Below are 17,291 nucleotides of genomic sequence, written 5' to 3'. Positions count from 1 at the left end.
AATTAACAGAGCTGCCCCACCTCCTTTTCCTTCCTGTCTATCCTTCCGAATTGTCTGATACCCCTGGATATTTAGTTCCCAGTCCTGGTCACCTTGCAACCACGTTTCTGTAATGGCCACGAGATCATACCCATTTGTACTTATTTGTACCGTCAACTCATTCACTTTGTTTCGAATGCTATGTGCATTCAGGTAAAGTGTCTTTATGTTAGTCTTTCATACCTGGACCTGATTTGTTAGTGCATTCCTTTGTTTGCATGCTCTGTCCCTTCCTGTCACAGACTGGTTATTCTTCCCCAGACCATCTCCTTGCACTGTGTTGAACACCTCCCTTCTCATGCTTGTCACCTTTTTTACTCTGCCTGAGGTTAGATTCCTGCCACCTTCTATACTCTCTGTTCTATTACGTGGTCTGGAAACTTTACTAACCTCTCCTGAGCCCTCGGCTCCTTTAACTAGTTGAAAGTCCTCATCATTAACCTGCACTCTACCCTCTCCTTTACCTTTGATTTTCTAATTCTCCATACAACTGAACCCTCCCCCCCACTATTTAGTTTAAAGCCCTATCGACAACCCTAGTTATACGATTCGCCAGGACTCTGGTCCCAGCACGATCCAGATGAATACCATCCCATCAGAACAGGTCCCCTCTTCCCCAATACTGGTGCCAATGTCCCATGAATTCAAACCCATTCCTCCCACACCAATCTTTGAGCCACGCATTTACCTCCTTAATCTTATTGACCCTGTGCCAATTAGCTCGTGGCTCAGGTAGTAATCCAGAGATTATTACCTTTTTGCTTCTGCTTTTTAATTTAGCTCCGAGCTTTTCATATTCCCTCAACAGAACCTCTGTTCCTGTTCTACCTATGTCGTTGGTACCTACGTGGACCACGACAACTGGATTTCTACCCTCCCACTCCAAGTTCCTCTGCAGCCCAGATGAGATATCCTGAACCTGAGCACCAGGCAGGCAACACAACCTTCGGGATTCTCGATCCTGGTCACAGAGAACAGTGTCAATGCCCCTAACTATACTATCCCCAATTACGACTACATTTCTTTTTTCTCCACCGACTTGAACGGCTCCCTGTACCATGGTGATGTGGTCAGTTTGCTCATCCTCCCTGCAGTCCCCGTTCCCGTCCACACAGGGAGCGATGCTGCCTCTCCACTGCAGGTCGGAACCTGGTCATAAGAACATAGAACTAGGAGTAGGAGTAGGCCATCTGGCCCCTCGAGCCTGTTCTGCCATTCAATAAGATGGCTGATCTTTAAATGGACTCCGCTCCACTTACCCGCCCGCTCACCATAACTCTTAATTCCTTTCCTGTTCAAAAATTTATCTATCCTTGCCTTAAAAACATTCAATGAGGTAGCATCAACTGTTTCACTGGGCAGGGAATTCCACAGATTCACAACCCTTTGGCTGATGAAGTTTCTCCTCAACTCAGTCCGAAATCTGCTCCCACTTACTTTGAGGCCATACCCCCAGTTATAGTTTCACCTGCCAGTGGAGACAATCTCCTTGCTTCTATCTCATCGAATCCCATCATAATTTGAAATGCTTCTCTAAGATCTCCTTTCATTCAAATACCCTGCCCCAAAGAACAAAGAACAAAGAATAGTGCAGCACACGAAACAGGCCCTTCGGCCCTCCAAGCCTGTGCCGCTCACTGGTACAACTAGACCATTCGTTTGTATCCCTCCATTCCCAGAATGCTCATTTGACCATCCAGGTAAGTCTTAAACGATGCCAGCGTGCCTGCCTCCACCACCCTACTTGGCAGCGCATTCCAGGCCCCCACCACTTTCTGTGTAAAAAACGTCCCTCTGATATCTGGGTTGTACCTCGCCCCTCTCACCTTGAGCCCGTGACCCCTCGTGATCGTCACCTCCGACCTGGGAAAAAGCTCCCCACTGTTCACCCTATCTATACCCTTCATAATTTTGGACCCTTCTATTAGGTCTCCCCTCATTCTCCATCTTTCCAGGGAGAACAAGCGCAGTTTACCCAATCTCTCCTCATAGCTAAGACCCTCCATATCAGGCAACATCCTGGTAAACCTTCTCTGCACCCGCTCTAAAGCCTCCACGTCCTTCTGGTAGTGCGGCAACCAGAACTGGACGCAGTACTCCAAATATGGCCTAACCAACGTTTTATACAGCTGCAACATCTGACTCCAGCTTTTATACTCTATACCCCGCCCTATAAAGGCAAGCATAACATATGCCTTCTTCACCACCGTCTCCAACTGTGCTGCCACCTTCAAGGATTTGTGGACTTGCACACCTAGGTCCCTCTGTGTTTCTAAATTCTTGATGGCTCTGCCATAAAGGTCAAGGGGCCTTTCCATGGCCTGTATCACTCCCGCTACAATTCCCATGTCGGGCGGAATGAAAACATTCCGCCCAATGTCTCAGATCAATGGGCAGCACAATGGCACAGTGGTTAGCAATGTTGCCTCACAGCTCTAGGGACCTGGGTTCAATTCCTGGTTTGGGTCGCTGTCTGCGTGGCGTTTACACGTTCTCCCCCTGTCTGTGTGGGTTTTCTCTATCCGCTCCAGTTTCTTCCCACAGTCCAAAGATGTGCAGGCGAGGTTGATTGGCCATGCTAAATTGTCCCCGAGTGTCAGGGGACTCGCTAGGGTAAATGCATGGGGTTATGGAGATTGGGTCATTGTAGACTCAATGGGCCGAATGGCCTCCTTTTGCACTGGAGGATTTTATGATTCTATGAATGTCTATGTGTCTGTGTGGGTTTCCTCTGGGTGCTCCGGTTTCCTCCCACAGTCCAGAGATGTGCGGGTTAGGTTTATTGGCCATGCTAAATTGCCTCTAATGTCATGGGAATTAGCAGGGTAAATGTGTGGAGTTACGGGAATAGGGCCTGGTGGGATTGTGGTCAGTACAGATTCGATGGGCCGAATGGCTTCCTTCTGTCCTGTCGGGATTCTATGGAAAACTGGGCCATGTTAGAAATGGAATGAGTTTTAAATAATGTGATGGGGTTCGAGTGGGAAAAAGAACAAAGGGGAAGGGCTGAGAGTGGGTGGAAGACAGGAAATTTTAAATGGCCAAAGAGTTGAAGGAGCAAAACCAATGAGAGAGGAATGGAATGTAATTTGAATTTTTCTCATGGACCTGGGTGTTGGTGATGCGATCAGATGTGCCACCCATTCCTGATTGGTCTTGGGAGGGGAGTGAAAAGCCACCATGTTGATCCGCGGTGGTCAATGTGGTGTAGGTACACCCAACTGCTATTAGGGAAGGAATCTCATGAATTTCAACCAGAATCACTGATGGAAAGGTGATATTGTTCCAAAATAGGATGGTGTGTGTCTTGGAAGGGAGCTTGCTGGTGGTGGGTGTAAGCTGGCCAAGGTTTTAAATTTTATCTGAGTCAGTGTTCGTGTACTTGCTTAACTTGGCCATTTTATAGTGGCATCACGGGAACAGAAAAGGAATCCATGTTGAAGTTGTTAACCGTTTACAACAAAACTATCCGAATACCCTATTCAGAAGCAGTCACTGACTCCCAACAGGAGATTTCACGAGGAGGAAGTACCTCCATTACTCTGGTCATTGAAGGATAAATAATTCATCATCAGTATTAGAAGTTGCTTCATATTATTTCTCTATTTCTCCATCAGCATTTCTCATCAGAGAAATAAGGTGTTGTAATAGCTGGAAAAGAAATGGCAATAAGCCTTGGACTCACACCCTATCAGGAACACATAGGGCCTTATTTTACCATTTTGGTTCCAAGAGTTGGGCAGACTTGAAACTGGGAGTGTTTCAGATCCGACTTTTAGACCCGTTTTCAGGCGCCCCCATACACACTCTGCCTGAAAAAATAGCAGCGATTCTGAATCACGCTGCACAGGCCTGTGGGTGGGGCTTAATGCACCCGAAATCCTGCAGCTCCGATTGGCGCCTCCCACTGCGCCTGCGCAGTAAAAAAAATAGAAAAACACTCCCCTGCCACATCACTCCCAGGCCGGATAGTGCCTCCCCTCTGGCCCCCACAGATATTGCCCCATCCCCACAACATAATTGACCCCCTTATCCCCCAACCGCCGCAACCCAGATTTGATTAGGGATAGTCAGCACGGTTTCGTGAAGGGTAGGTCGTGCCTCACAAACCTTATTGAGTTCTTTGAGAAGGTGACCAAAGAGGTGGATGAGGGTAAAGCGGTTGATGTGGTGTATATGGATTTCAGCAAAGCATTTGATAAGGTTCCCCATGGTAAGCTTTTGCAGAAACTACGGACACATGGGATTGAGGGTGATTTAGTGGTTTGGATCAGGAATTGGCTAGCTCTGAGAAAACAGAGGGTTGTGGTTGATGGGAAATATTCATCCTGGAGTTCAGTTACTAGTGGTGTACCGCAAGGATTTGTTTTGGGGCCATTGGTGTTGGTCATTTTTATTAATGACTTGGATGAGGGCGTAGAAGGATGGGTTAGTAAATTTGCGGATGACATGAAAGTCGGTGGAGTTGCAGACAGTGTGGAGGGAAGTGGCAGGTTACAGAGGGACACAGATAAGCTGCAGAGCTGGGCTGAGAGGTGGCAAATGGGGTTTAATGCGGAAAAGTGTGAGGTGATTCACTTTGGAAGGAGTAACAGGAATACAGAGTACTGGGCTAATGGTAAGATACTTGGTCGTGTGGATGAACAGAGGGATCTGGTTGTCCATGTGCATAGATCCCTGAAAGTTGGCACCCAGGTTGATAGGGTTGTTAAGAAGGTGTACGGTGTGTTAGCTTTTATTGGTAGAGGGATTGAGTTTCGGAGCCAGGAGGTCATGCTGCAACTGTACAAATCTCTGGTGCGGCCGCACTCGGAGTATTACATACAGTTCTGGTCGCCGCATTATAGGAAAGATGTGGAGGTGTTGGAAAGGGTTCAGAGGAGATTTACCAGGATGTTGCCTGGTATGGTGGGAAAATCGTATGAGGAAAAGCTGACGGACTTGAGGTTGTTTTCGTTAGAGAGAAGAAGGTTAAGAGGTGACTTAATAGAGACATACAAGATGATCAGAGGATTAGATAGGGTGGATAGTGAGAGTCTTTTTCCTCAGATGGTGATGGCTAACACGAGGGGACATAGCTTTAAATTGAGGGGTGAGAGATATGGGACAGATGTTAGAGGCAGGTTCTTTACTCAGAGAGTAGTAAGGGCGTGGAATGCCCTGCCTGCAGCAGTAATGGACTCATCAACATTAAGAGCATTCAAATGGTTATTGGATAAACATATGGATGATATTGGAATAGTGTAGATTAGAGGGGCTTTAGATTGGTTTCACTGGTCGACGCAACATCGAGGGCCGAAGGTCCTGTACTGCGCTGTAATGTTCTATGTTCTATGATCGCGGCCCCCTGCCCCTCTTTTCCCCCACCAATCGCACCCAGATTGGCAGCGAAACCCCCTTCCCCCCACCGGTCACACGCAGATTGGCAGCGAACCACCCCTTTCCTCCCACCGATCGCACACAGAGTGGCAGCATGCCCCTCTGCCCCCCCACCCCCCCACCCGAGAGCCATCTGACCCACCCCCCTCCCCTGCCCACCCACCACCGATCTGAGTCAGAGAGCTGCTGGAAGCTCTGAACTTACCTCCTCAGAAGCTGGAGCGCCCAAATTGGACCTTTGCGCACCATGTCTGTTTTACGCCGAATCTGGACGGGCAAACGCGATGGTCAAGGGGGAAGTCTGGGCGTGCAGCCCATGAAGTCGCACCCGTTCCGGGCACGGTCCCGACGGTGGCCATTTTCGGACATTGGTAAAGGAGGAACAGGCGCGGCGTCGGCACCGACCACAATCCCGCCCACCCCTAACCCCGTAGCCTCACATGTTTTCCCTGCTGGTCCCCCTGACACTAAGGGGCAATTTAGCATGGCCAATCAACCTAAACCGCACATCTTTGGACTGTGGGAGGAAACCGGAGCACTTGGAGGAAACCCACGCAGACACGGGGAGAATGTGACAACTCCACACAGAGAGTGACCCAAGTCCAGGAATCAAACCCGGGTCCCTGGCACTGTGAGGCAGCAGTGATAAGCACTGTGCCACCGTGCCGCTCTATCAGTAGAAATCCCAGGAATGTGTGGTGCTTCTCGGAGGCAGTGACGGTTTCTCTGTCAGTGCGAGGAGTTCAAGGTGTTGTCCATTTCTCTTGGATTGATCACCCATTTGGAAGCATGAACTTGGGAGAGTTTTATTGGGAAGAAAACTTTCACTAAATTCCTCCCCTCTTAGTTGATAAGTTTTGTAAAATTTGCTTATCCACAAACCTTGTTACCGCTTCCTAATTTGTTCTCTAAGTCTTTGCAGAGTGGGAGTAATTACATGGGGAAAGCCAACTTCAGTGGGGTTCCAATCCAGATCAATTGAAATCCCAGGTTACCAGGCAAATCTATAATTGAGCGATGGCTGGGGTAATTTGGGTACAGAGGGGGTAAATTCCCACAGAGGGGAAAGGGATGACAAATAAACCCAGAGATAGTCAAGTTAGTGGCACACGGTTTCTCTTGAACACGGCAGAATTTGCTGCCACTGAGCCTCAGTCAGGAGGCCGTGTTCCAGCAGCATCCAGGAAGCTGACAGAGATGCAGTGTATCAGCTTCCACAAGGGGACATGTCCACTCCAATAGTGGCATTCATGCCTGGAAAAGAGCCCTGATTACACTGGGAAAATGCAGCAGGCACAGCTGGAGTCAGGACATGAGTTTGGAATCCCATTCCCTGCACACGTGGGAAACCTTCCCAGACTCTGGGAGCATAAAGCCTGCAAGGAGCAAAGAAGTCACCCAAGTGGCCCTTCAACCCACTGGTAACGTGTGAACGAGGAACGCTCTGGGATTGACGATAGTGGAATTCTTTGGTCAGTGTGTCAATCTGTACAGAAAGTTTCAAACGTGACATGTTAAAGAGCGAATGGTTGTTTATATTCTGTTGTTACTTTGAAGGAACATCTGACATACCTGCATCATTGCCAAAATGTGAATAATTGAAAAGTTTCTCCAGGCCGGTCTGCAAAGCATCCATTGATTCAACCTGAGTTTCAACCCATTGCATAGGATGGAATTTGACTTCAGCATAAGTCTAAAAGAAGGAAATAAAATCTATGACCACATGACACAACTGAACTCGCACCAAAATACATCCGTGTTGAGGGGACTGTCCTTGGTTCCCTGGTGTGGGAGCAGTCGCCATGTCCTGGATGGACTGGGTTTGAAAGCGGGTCGGGTTTGGAGTTTTTGATGGAATTCTCAGCATCACTTTTTCTTTTGAGTTTTTTTTAGTGCACGGGTGGTTTAAAAGGCAGGCCCCACTATCTAACGGGCAGAGTTGGGAGCGGGCAGCGGAGTGAGAGGGAGCTGAGTGAGAACTGAGGGGCTTTGGCTCATCAGGCTTAGGCAGAAAGGGCGAGCAGGGTTGACTTTCTTTTTTTTAATTTATAATTTACTTTTCTCTGTGCACCTTGGAAGAAAGGGTGAAATATGAGTGTTAAGCCAGTGTGTTGCTCGCAGTGCAGTATGTGGAAGGTCCTGGAGTCACCTGGCCTCCCGGACATCCACATCTGTGAGGGGTGTGTCGAGCTGCGGTTCCTGAGGGCCCGTGTTAGGGAGCTGGAACTGCAGCTTGACGATCTTAGGCAGGTGAGGGAGAATGAGGAGGTGATAGACAAGAGCTATCATCAGGTGGTCACACCAGGGCCACGGGAGGAGGCCAAGTGGGTGACAGCCAGGAAGGGTAAAACACGGGTGATTGAGAGCACCCCGGTGGAAGTGCCCCTACATAACAAGTACTCCTGCCTGAGTATTGTTGCGGGGGACAGCCCATCTGGGGGAAGCAGCAGTGGCCGTGTCTCCGGGGTGGAGTCCAGCCCTGTAACTCAGAGGGCGAAGGAAAGGAGGAGGAAGGCGGTATTAATCGGGGACTCGACAGTCAGGGAGACGGACAGGCGATTTTGCGGAGGCAGGCGGGAGTCTCGCATGGTGGTCTGCCTCCCTGGGGCTGGGATCCAGGATGTCGCTGGGCGAGTCCCAGAAATCCTGAGGTGGGAGGGAGAGGAGCCGGAGGTAGCGGTACATATTGGTACCGCTGATGTGGGGAAGAAGGGGGAAGGGAACATGAAAAAAGAGTATAGGGAATTAGGGAGACAGCTGAGAAGGAGGAAAGCAAAGGTAGTAATCTTGGGAAATGAACCGGGCCAAGTGTTAGATTTGGTTGTGGGAGAGCAATTTGGAGATAGTGACCACAATTCGGTGTCTTTTGTTATTGCAATGGAGAGGGATAGGGCCGTACGGCAGGGCAAGGTTTACAATTGGGGGAGGGGTAATTATGATGCGATTAGGCAAGAATTAGGGGGCATAAGTTGGGAACAGAAACTGTCAGAGAAAGGAACTAATGAAAAGTGGAATTTTTTCAAGGAACAAATACTGGATGTCCTTGATAGGTATGTTCCTGTCAGGCAGGGAGGAAATGGCCGAGTGAGGGAACCATGGTTCACAAAAGAGGTGGAATGTCTTGTGAAAAGGAAGAGGGAAGCTTATGTCGGGATGAGGAAACAAGGTTCAGATGGCTCGATTGAGGGTTACAAGTTAGCAAGGAATGAGCTGAAAAAGGGGCTTAGGAGAGCTAGGAGGGGACATGAGAAGTCCTTGGCGGGTCGGATCAAGGAAAACCCCAAGGCTTTTTACTCTTATGTGAGGAATAAAAGAATGACCAGGGTGAGGTTAGGGCCGGTCAAGGACAGTAGTGGGAACTTGTGTATGGAGTCAGTAGAGATAGGCGAGGTGATGAATGAATACTTTTCTTCAGTGTTCACCAAGGAGAGGGGCCATGTTTTTGAGGAAGAGAAGGTGTTACAGGCTAATAGGCTGGAGGAAATAGATGTTCGGAGGGAGGATGTCTTGGCAGTTTTGAATAAACTGAAGGTCGATAAGTCCCCTGGGCCTGATGAAATGTATCCTAGGATTCTTTGGGAGGCAAGGGATGAGATTGCAGAGCCTTTGGCGTTGATCTTTGGGTCCTCGCTGTCCACGGGGATGGTGCCAGAGGACTGGAGAATGGCGAATGTTGTTCCTCTGTTTAAGAAAGGGAATAGAAATGACCCTGGTAATTATAGACCGGTTAGTCTTACTTCGGTGGTTGGTAAATTGATGGAAAGGGTCCTTAGGGATGGGATTTACGACCATTTAGAAAGATGCGGATTAATCCGAGATAGTCAGCACGGATTCGTGAAGGGCAAGTCGTGCCTCACAAATTTGATACAATTTTTTGAGGAGGTAACTAAGTGTGTTGATGAAGGTAGGGCAGTTGATGTCATATACATGGATTTTAGTAAGGCGTTTGATAAGGTCCCCCATGGTCGGCTTATGATGAAAGTGAGGAGGTGTGGGATAGAGGGAAAGTTGGCCGATTGGATAGGTAACTGGCTTTCTGACCGAAGACAGAGGGTGGTGGTCGATGGAAAATTTTCGGATTGGAGGCAGGTTGCTAGCGGTGTGCCGCAGGGATCAGTGCTTGGTCCTCTGCTCTTTGTGATTTTTATTAATGACTTAGAGGAGGGGGCTGAAGGGTGGATCAGTAAATTTGCTGATGACACCAAGATTGGTGGAGTAGTGGATGAGGTGGAGGGCTGTTGTAGGCTGCAAAGAGACATAGATAGGATGCAAAGCTGGGCTGAAAAATGGCAAATGGAGTTTAACACTGATAAATGTGAGGTGATTCATTTTGGTAGGACAAATTTAAATGTGGATTACAGGGTCAAAGGTAGGGTTCTGAAGACTGTGGAGGAACAGAGAGATCTTGGGGTCCATATCCACAGATCTCTAAAGGTTGCCACTCAAGTGGATAGAGCTGTGAAGAAGGCCTGTAGTGTGTTAGCTTTTATCAACAGGGGGTTGGAGTTTAAGAGCCGTGGGGTTATGCTGCAACTGTACAGGACCTTGGTGAGACCACATTTGGAATATTGTGTGCAGTTCTGGTCACCTCACTATAGGAAGGATGTGGAAGCGCTGGAAGGAGTGCAGAGGAGATTTACCAGGATGCTGCCTGGTTTGGAGGGTAGGTCATATGAGGAAAGGTTGAGGGAGCTAGGGCTGTTCTCTCTGGAGCGGAGGAGGCTGAGGGGAGACTTAATAGAGGTGTATAAAATGATGAAGGGGATAGATAGAGTGAACGTTCAAAGACTATTTCCTCGGGTGGATGGAGCTATTACAAGGGGGCATAACTATAGGGTTCGTGGTGGGAGATACAGGATGGATATCAGAGGTAGGTTCTTTACGCAGAGAGTGGTTGGGGTGTGGAATGGACTGCCTGCAGTGATAGTGGAGTCAGACACTTTAGAAACATTTAAGCGGTTATTGGATAGGCACATGGAGCACACCAGGATGATAGGGAGTGGGATAGCTTGATCTTGGTTTCAGATAAAGCTCGGCACAACATCGTGGGCCGAAGGGCCTGTTCTGTGCTGTACTGTTCTATGTTCTATGTTCTATGATTGCTGCCTGTGCCCTGGGAAGGTGAGGAAAGGAATGGAGTGAGGTGGAGGATGAATGTGTGGCTGAGGGAATGGTGCAGGGGGCAGGGATTCAGGTTCCTGGACCATTGGGACCTCTTTAGGGGCAGGTGTGACCTGTATACTAAAAACGGGTGGCACTTGAATCCCAGGGGGACCAATATCCTGGCAGGAAGGTTGGCTAAGGCTACTGGGGAGAGTTTAAACTAGATAGGTTGGGGGGAGGGGATCAAAGTGACGTGACTGAGAGTGAGGAAGGTAGCCCGCAAACAGAGAAGGGTTTTAGGCAGTGCAAGAGGGCAGGTGGACTGGGAACAGAGAAGGGGAGAGGTCAGACAATATGATTGAGATGTGTCTACTCTAATGCCAGGAGTATAGTGAATAAACAACGAGCTAAAGGAGGAGAGGGCTTGGGAGATTTTAGTAGCGCTTCAACAAACCGGGTCCAGATAAAGGCTGGCATAAAGACACTTTGCCTGAATGCACAAGCATTCGAAACAAAGTAAATGAGTTGATGGCACAAATCCATACAAATGAATATGATCTAGTGTCCATCACAGAAACGTGGTTGCAGGGTGACCGGGACTGGGAACTGAATATACAGGGTTATCAGGCATTTAGGAAGGATAGACAGGTAGAAAAAGGAGGTGGGGTAGCTTTGTTAATAAAGGATAATATCAGGATGGTAGTGAGAGACGACATAGGCTCTAAGGAGCAAAACGTGGAATCGTTGTGGGTGGAGATAAGGAATAGTAGGGGGAGAAAGACACTGGTAGGCGTGGTCTATAGGCCCCCAAATAACAACTTAGAGGTGGGGAGGGCTATAAACAAGCAAATAATGGATGCGTGCAAAAATGGAACGGCAATAATCATGGGGGATTTTAACCTACATATTGATTGGTCGACTCAAATTGGACGTGGAGGGCTTGAGGAAGAGTTCTTGGAATGCCGTCGGGATTGTTTCATTGAACAGTATGTTACAGAACCTACGAGAGAGCGAGCTATCTTGGATCTGGTTCTGTGCAATGAGACAGGTAGGATTGAGGATCTTCTTGAGAAGGATCCTCTTGGGATGAGTGATCATAATATGGTGGAATTTCTGATACAGATGGAGGGTGAGAAAGTAGGGTCCCAAACCAGTGTCCTCTGCTTGAACAGAGGGGAGTACGATAGGATGAGGGTGGAATTGGCTCATGTAGACTGGGCGAGCAGACTGGTAGGTAGGACAGCTGAGGAACAGTGGAGGATTTTTAAGGAGATTTTTTTAAGTACTCAGCAAAAATATATTCTGGTGATAAAGAAGGACTGTAAGAAAAAGGATAACCGGACGTGGATAACGAAGGAAATAAAGGAGAGTATTAAAATAAAATCAGATGCGTACAGAGTGGCCAAAAATAGTGGAGAATTAGTGGATTGGGAAAGCTTTAAAGAAAAACAAAGAACGACTAAGAAAGCGATTAAGAAAGGAAAGATAGATTATGAAACTAAACTAGCTCAAAATATAAAAAATGATAGTAAAAGTTTATACAAGTATATAAAAAGGAATAGAGTGGCTAGAGTGAATGTTGGACCCTTGGAAGATGAGAGGGGGATTTAATAGTGGAAAACGAGGAAATGGCTGAGACTTTAAAGAAGTTCTTTGTGTCGGTCTTCACGGTGGAAGACACAAATAGTTTGCCGAATATTAGAGATCGAGAGTTGGTGGGAGGGGAGGTCCTGAATACAATTACTGTTACTAAGGAGGTGGTGCTTGGTAGACTAATAGGACTGAAGGTAGACAAGTCCCCGGGCCCGGATGGAATGCATCCCAGGGTACTGAAAGAAATGGCTGAGGTAATAGCAGATGCGTTAGTAGTAATTTATCAAAATTCGCTGGACTCTGGGGTAGTGCCGGCTGACTGGAAAACAGCTACTGTTACGCCGCTGTTTAAAAAAGGAAGTAGACAAAAGACGGGTGACTACAGGCCGGTTAGCTTAACGTCCGTAGTTGGGAAGATGCTAGAGTCCATTATTAAAGAGGAATAAGAATGGTTCGATCAAGCAGACGCAGCATGGATTCATGAAGGGAAAGTCGTGTTTGACAAATCTACTGGACTTTTATGAAGATATCACTAGTGCGGTTGACAGAGGGGAACCGGTGGATGTGGTGTTTTTAGATTTCCAGAAGGCGTTCGATAAGGTGCCTCACAAAAGGTTGCTGCAGAAGATTGGGGTACACGGAGTTAGGGGTAAGGTGTTGGCATGGTTTGGGGATTGGCTATCTAACAGGAAGCAGAGAGTTGGGATAAATGGGTGCTTTTCTGGTTGGCAGTTGATGACCAGTGGCGTTCCGCAGGGATCGGTGCTGGGGCCTCAATTGTTTACCATTTACATAGATGATCTGGAGGAGGGGACTGAATGTAGGGTATTCAAGTTTGCTGATGACACGAAGGTGAGTGGGAAAGCGAATTGCGTGGAGGATGCGGAAAGTCTGCAGAGAGATTTGGATAGGCTGAGCGAGTGGGCGAGGATCTGGCAGATGGAATATAACGTTAGCAAATGTGAGGTTATCCACTTTGGAAGAAATAATAGTAAATTGGAATATTATTTAAATGGAGAAAAATTACATCGTGCGACTGTGCAGAGGGACCTGGGGGTCCTTGTGCACGAATCGCAAAAACTCAGTCTGCAGGTGCAGCAGGTGATCAAGAAGGCGAATGGAATGTTGGCCTTTATCGCGAGGGGGATAGAATATAAAAGCAGGGAGGTCTTGCTGCAACTGTACAAGGCACTGGTGAGGCCGCAACTGGAGTACTGTGTGCAGTTTTGGTCCCCTTATTTGCGAAAGGATATATTGGCCTTGGAGGGAGTGCAGAGAAGGTTCACCAGGTTGATACCGGAGATGAAGGGTGTGGCTTATGAGGAGAGATTAAACAGATTGGGTCTGTACTCGTTGGAGTTTAGAAGGATGAGGGGTGATCTTATAGAGACATATAAGATAATGAAGGGGCTGGATAGGGTAGAGGTGGAGAGATTCTTTCCACTTAGAAGGGAAACCAGAACTAGAGGGCACAGCCTCAAAATAAGGGGGGGCTGGTTCAGAACAGAGTTGAGGGGGAACTTCTTCTCTCAGAGGGTAGTGAATCTCTGGAATTCTCTGCCCATTGAAGTGGTGGAGGCTTCCTCGTTGAATATGTTTAAATCACGGGTAGATAGTTTTCTGATCGATAAGGGAATTAGGGGTTATGGGGAGCAGGCGGGTAAGTGGAACTGATTCGCTTCAGATCAGCCATGATCTTGTTGAATGGCGGGGCAGGCTCGAAGGGCCAGATGGCCTACTCCTGCTCCTATTTCTTATGTTCTTATGTTCTTATCACTATTTCCAGATTCATTTTCCTTCCCCTCTCATGCACTCGTTTAACTTTAGTGTTGTTGCTGAAAGCCATCGACACTGAATCATGTCCAGGTATTGTGTCTCCCTTTGGGTGTTTTACCTCATTATTGAAACAGAGAAGCTTCAATGGGTTAGAAATTGGTCCCTTGTTTCCAGGCACTAATCCAAGATGAAAGGAGTTAAAATGTCACCAGACGATAAGAAATAGGAGCTGGAGAAGGCCTTACAACCCCTTGAGCCTGCTCCACCAATCAACAAGATCATGTCTCACCTTTAACCTCAACTCTTGTTTCCCACCAATCCCCACCAGTTGCATCGTGTTGTTGGGTTGGGGAAGGTTCAAGGACTCCCAAAGCCTGCTGATTGCAGACATTCTAATTCTATTGTAACACATTTGCAGATTTGAGAACATTCCCCATACCAGTTTCTTGTCAAGCTGCTTCCTCCTGGACTCTCAGATCATGAGTAAATGTCACTTCCTTCCATCACAACACAGGGTATTGCAGTTAACCCTTTATGGGATGTATCCTGATACACTCCATTTTACGATAGCTGTGACGAACCTCGAATTCAAAAATCTAGCTATCTGAGCCTTGAATATACTCAACGATTAAATATGCAAAACCCTTTGGAGTTACAAGTTAAAGCATCACCCAACTCCATCATATCTGGGAGTGACCACAGATAGACCACTGACTTTCCAGCAACATCTGAAAACAACTACAGCCAAGGTTAAGTCCTGAGTCTATTATCAAGGATTTCATAACTCGTCATTTGGAAGCCAGTGATATAATAAGACAGAGTCAGCATGGATTTACAAAAGGGAAATCATGCTTGACGAATCTATTGGAATTTTTTTTTGGATGTCACTAGTCAAGTTGACCAAGGAGAACCAGTGGATGTGGTTTATTTCGACTTTCAAAAGGCTTTCGACAAGGTCTCACATAACAGACTACTGTGTAAAATTAAAGCGCTTGGGATTGCAGGTAATGCCTTGAGACGGATAGAAAGCTGGTTCGCAGGTAGGAAGCAAAGAGTTGGGATAAATGGTTCTTTTTCTGATTGGCAGTCAGTGACTAGTGGGGTTCCACAGGAATCTGTGCTCGAACCTCAACTGTTCACATTACATATTAATGATTTAGAAGAGGGAACTAAATGTATTATCTCCAAATTTGCAGTTGATAAAAAGTTGTGTGGGAGGGTGAGCTGTGAGGAGGATGCAGAGATGCTTCAGTGTGATTTGAACAGGTTGAGTGTGTGGGCATGTGCATGACAGATGCAGTATAATGTGGATAAATGTGAGGTTATCCACTTTGGTCGCAATCATCGGAAGACAGATTATTACTTGGCGTAAATGGAGAGAGATGGATACTCAATGAAATCTTGGAGTCCTCGTGCATCAGTCACTGAAAGTAAGCACGCTGGTACAGCAGGCAGTTAAAAAGGCAAATCGTTTGTTGGCCTTCATAGCGAGAGGATTTGAGTATAGAGATAGGGATGTTTTGCTGCAATTATATATATGTGATCAGTAAGTTTGCGGACAACACAAAACTGGCAGGACTTGCAGATAGTGAGGAACATTGTCAGAGGCTACAGAAAGATATAGATAGGCTGGAAATTTGGGCAAGGAAATGGCAGATGGAGTTCAATCCTGATAAATGCGAAGTGATGCATTTTGGTGGGAATAATGTAGGGAGGAGCTACACGATAAATGGAAGAACCATAAAGGGTGTAGAGACGCAGAGGGACCTGGGTGTGCAAGTCCACAGATCTTTGAAGGTGACGTCACAGGTGGAGAAGGTGGTGAAGAAGGCATATGGCATGCTTGCCTTTATAGGACGGGGCATAGAGTATAAAAGTTGGGGTCTGATGTTGCAGATGTATAGAACGTTGGTTCGGCCGCATTTGGAATACTGCGTCCAGTTCTGGTCGCCACACTACCAGAAGGACGTGGAGGCTTTGGAGAGAGTACAGAAGAGGTTTACCAGGATGTTGCCTGGTATGGAGGGGCTTGGTTATGAGGAGAGATTGGGGAAACTGGGGTTGTTCTCCTTGGAAAGACGGAGGATGAGGGGAGACTTAATAGAGGTGTATAAAATTATGAAAGGCATAGATAGGGTGAACGGTGGGAAGCTTTTCCCCGGGTCGATGGTGACGTTCACGAGGGGTCATAGGTTCAAGGTGAAGGGGGGGAGGTTTAACACAGATATCAGAAGGACATATTTTACACAGAGGGTCGTGGGGGCCTGGAATGTGTTGCCGGGCAAGGTGGTGGAGGCGGACACACTGGGAACGTTTAAGACTTATCTAGACAGCTATATGAATGGAGTGGGAATGGAGGGATACAAAAGAGTGGTCTAGTTTGGACCAGGGAGCGGCGCGGGCTAATTGTTCCTGGTTTCTCGTTTCAAGGCTTCATTCTATGATCTGCCAGTCTGCGGATAGTTGGGAACCTGTCTCGGGGGCAGGGAATTCATATGGTGTTCGTGGAAGTGGAAATGAATAGGGTTGGGAAGCATTTTCCGATCAGGGCCAGTGTGATCTCCTGGACTCGTTTCGATCGCCTCAGGGGGTCGGAGAGGAATTTCCCAGATTTTTTTTCCCCATATTGGCCCTGGGGTTTTCACTCTGGGTTTTCGCCTCTCCCTGGAGATCACATGGTCTGGAATGGGGGGGTGGGGGTGAGTTAATAGGTTGTGATGAACAAAGCATCGTAGCTGTGAGGGACAGCTCGGTGGATAGGATATTGATATGTAGATAGGCTGGAAAATTGGGCGGGGATCCTGGATTCAGGATTCAATCCTGGACCGGGGAGCGGCGCGGGCTTGGAGGGCCGAAGGGCCTGTTCCTGTGCTGTATTGTTCTTTGTTCTTTGTTTGTTTGGCATTGGTGAGGCCATAGCTGGAGTATTGTGTGCAGTTTCAGTGTACTTTTCTGAGGAAGGAGATCCTTGCTATAGAGGGAGCACAGCGAAGATTTACCAGGCTGATTCGTGGGATGGCAGGTGAGGTAAATATGAGGTAAAACAAAGTTGATTAGGATTATATTCACAGGAGTTGAGAAGACTGAGAGGGATCACATAGAAACTTATAAAATTCCAACAGGGTTCGACAGGGTAGATTCAGAAAGAATGTTCCCAATGGTGCACCCAATTGCAGCTCCTTACAGAACGCATGGATAGCAGTTGGATGCACTTAGGAGCATGAAGGAAGCGGAAAGTGTCAGAGATAAGAGCTTTAGAGAAGTGGTCACATCGAAGGTGCAGGCAGATAGATGCGTGACCGCCAGAAGGGGCAGGCAGTCAGTGCAGGAATCCCCTGTGGTCATCCCTCTCTCTAACAAGTATACCATTTTGGATACTGTTGGGGAAGATGGGCCACCAG

General features: G+C 47.5%; 1 protein-coding gene across 1 annotated transcript in view; it reads right to left on the bottom strand.

The window, feature by feature from the left end:
• Nucleotides 1-17,291, bottom strand: part of LOC144494064 (uncharacterized) — a 59,608-nt gene that overhangs the window by 23,986 nt on the left and 18,331 nt on the right. Inside the window, exon 2 of the mRNA XM_078213639.1 lies at nucleotides 6,991-7,111. Within this exon, the coding sequence (XP_078069765.1) occupies nucleotides 6,991-7,111 (121 nt within the window). The remainder of the gene's footprint in view (nucleotides 1-6,990; nucleotides 7,112-17,291) is intronic.

The sequence above is a fragment of the Mustelus asterias genome, chromosome 5 (assembly GCF_964213995.1).
Source record: "Mustelus asterias chromosome 5, sMusAst1.hap1.1, whole genome shotgun sequence".
NCBI classification, from domain to species: domain Eukaryota; kingdom Metazoa; phylum Chordata; class Chondrichthyes; order Carcharhiniformes; family Triakidae; genus Mustelus; species Mustelus asterias.
The sequence above is the reverse complement of the archived record's forward strand: the minus strand, read 5'-3'. Positions and strand labels throughout refer to the sequence as shown.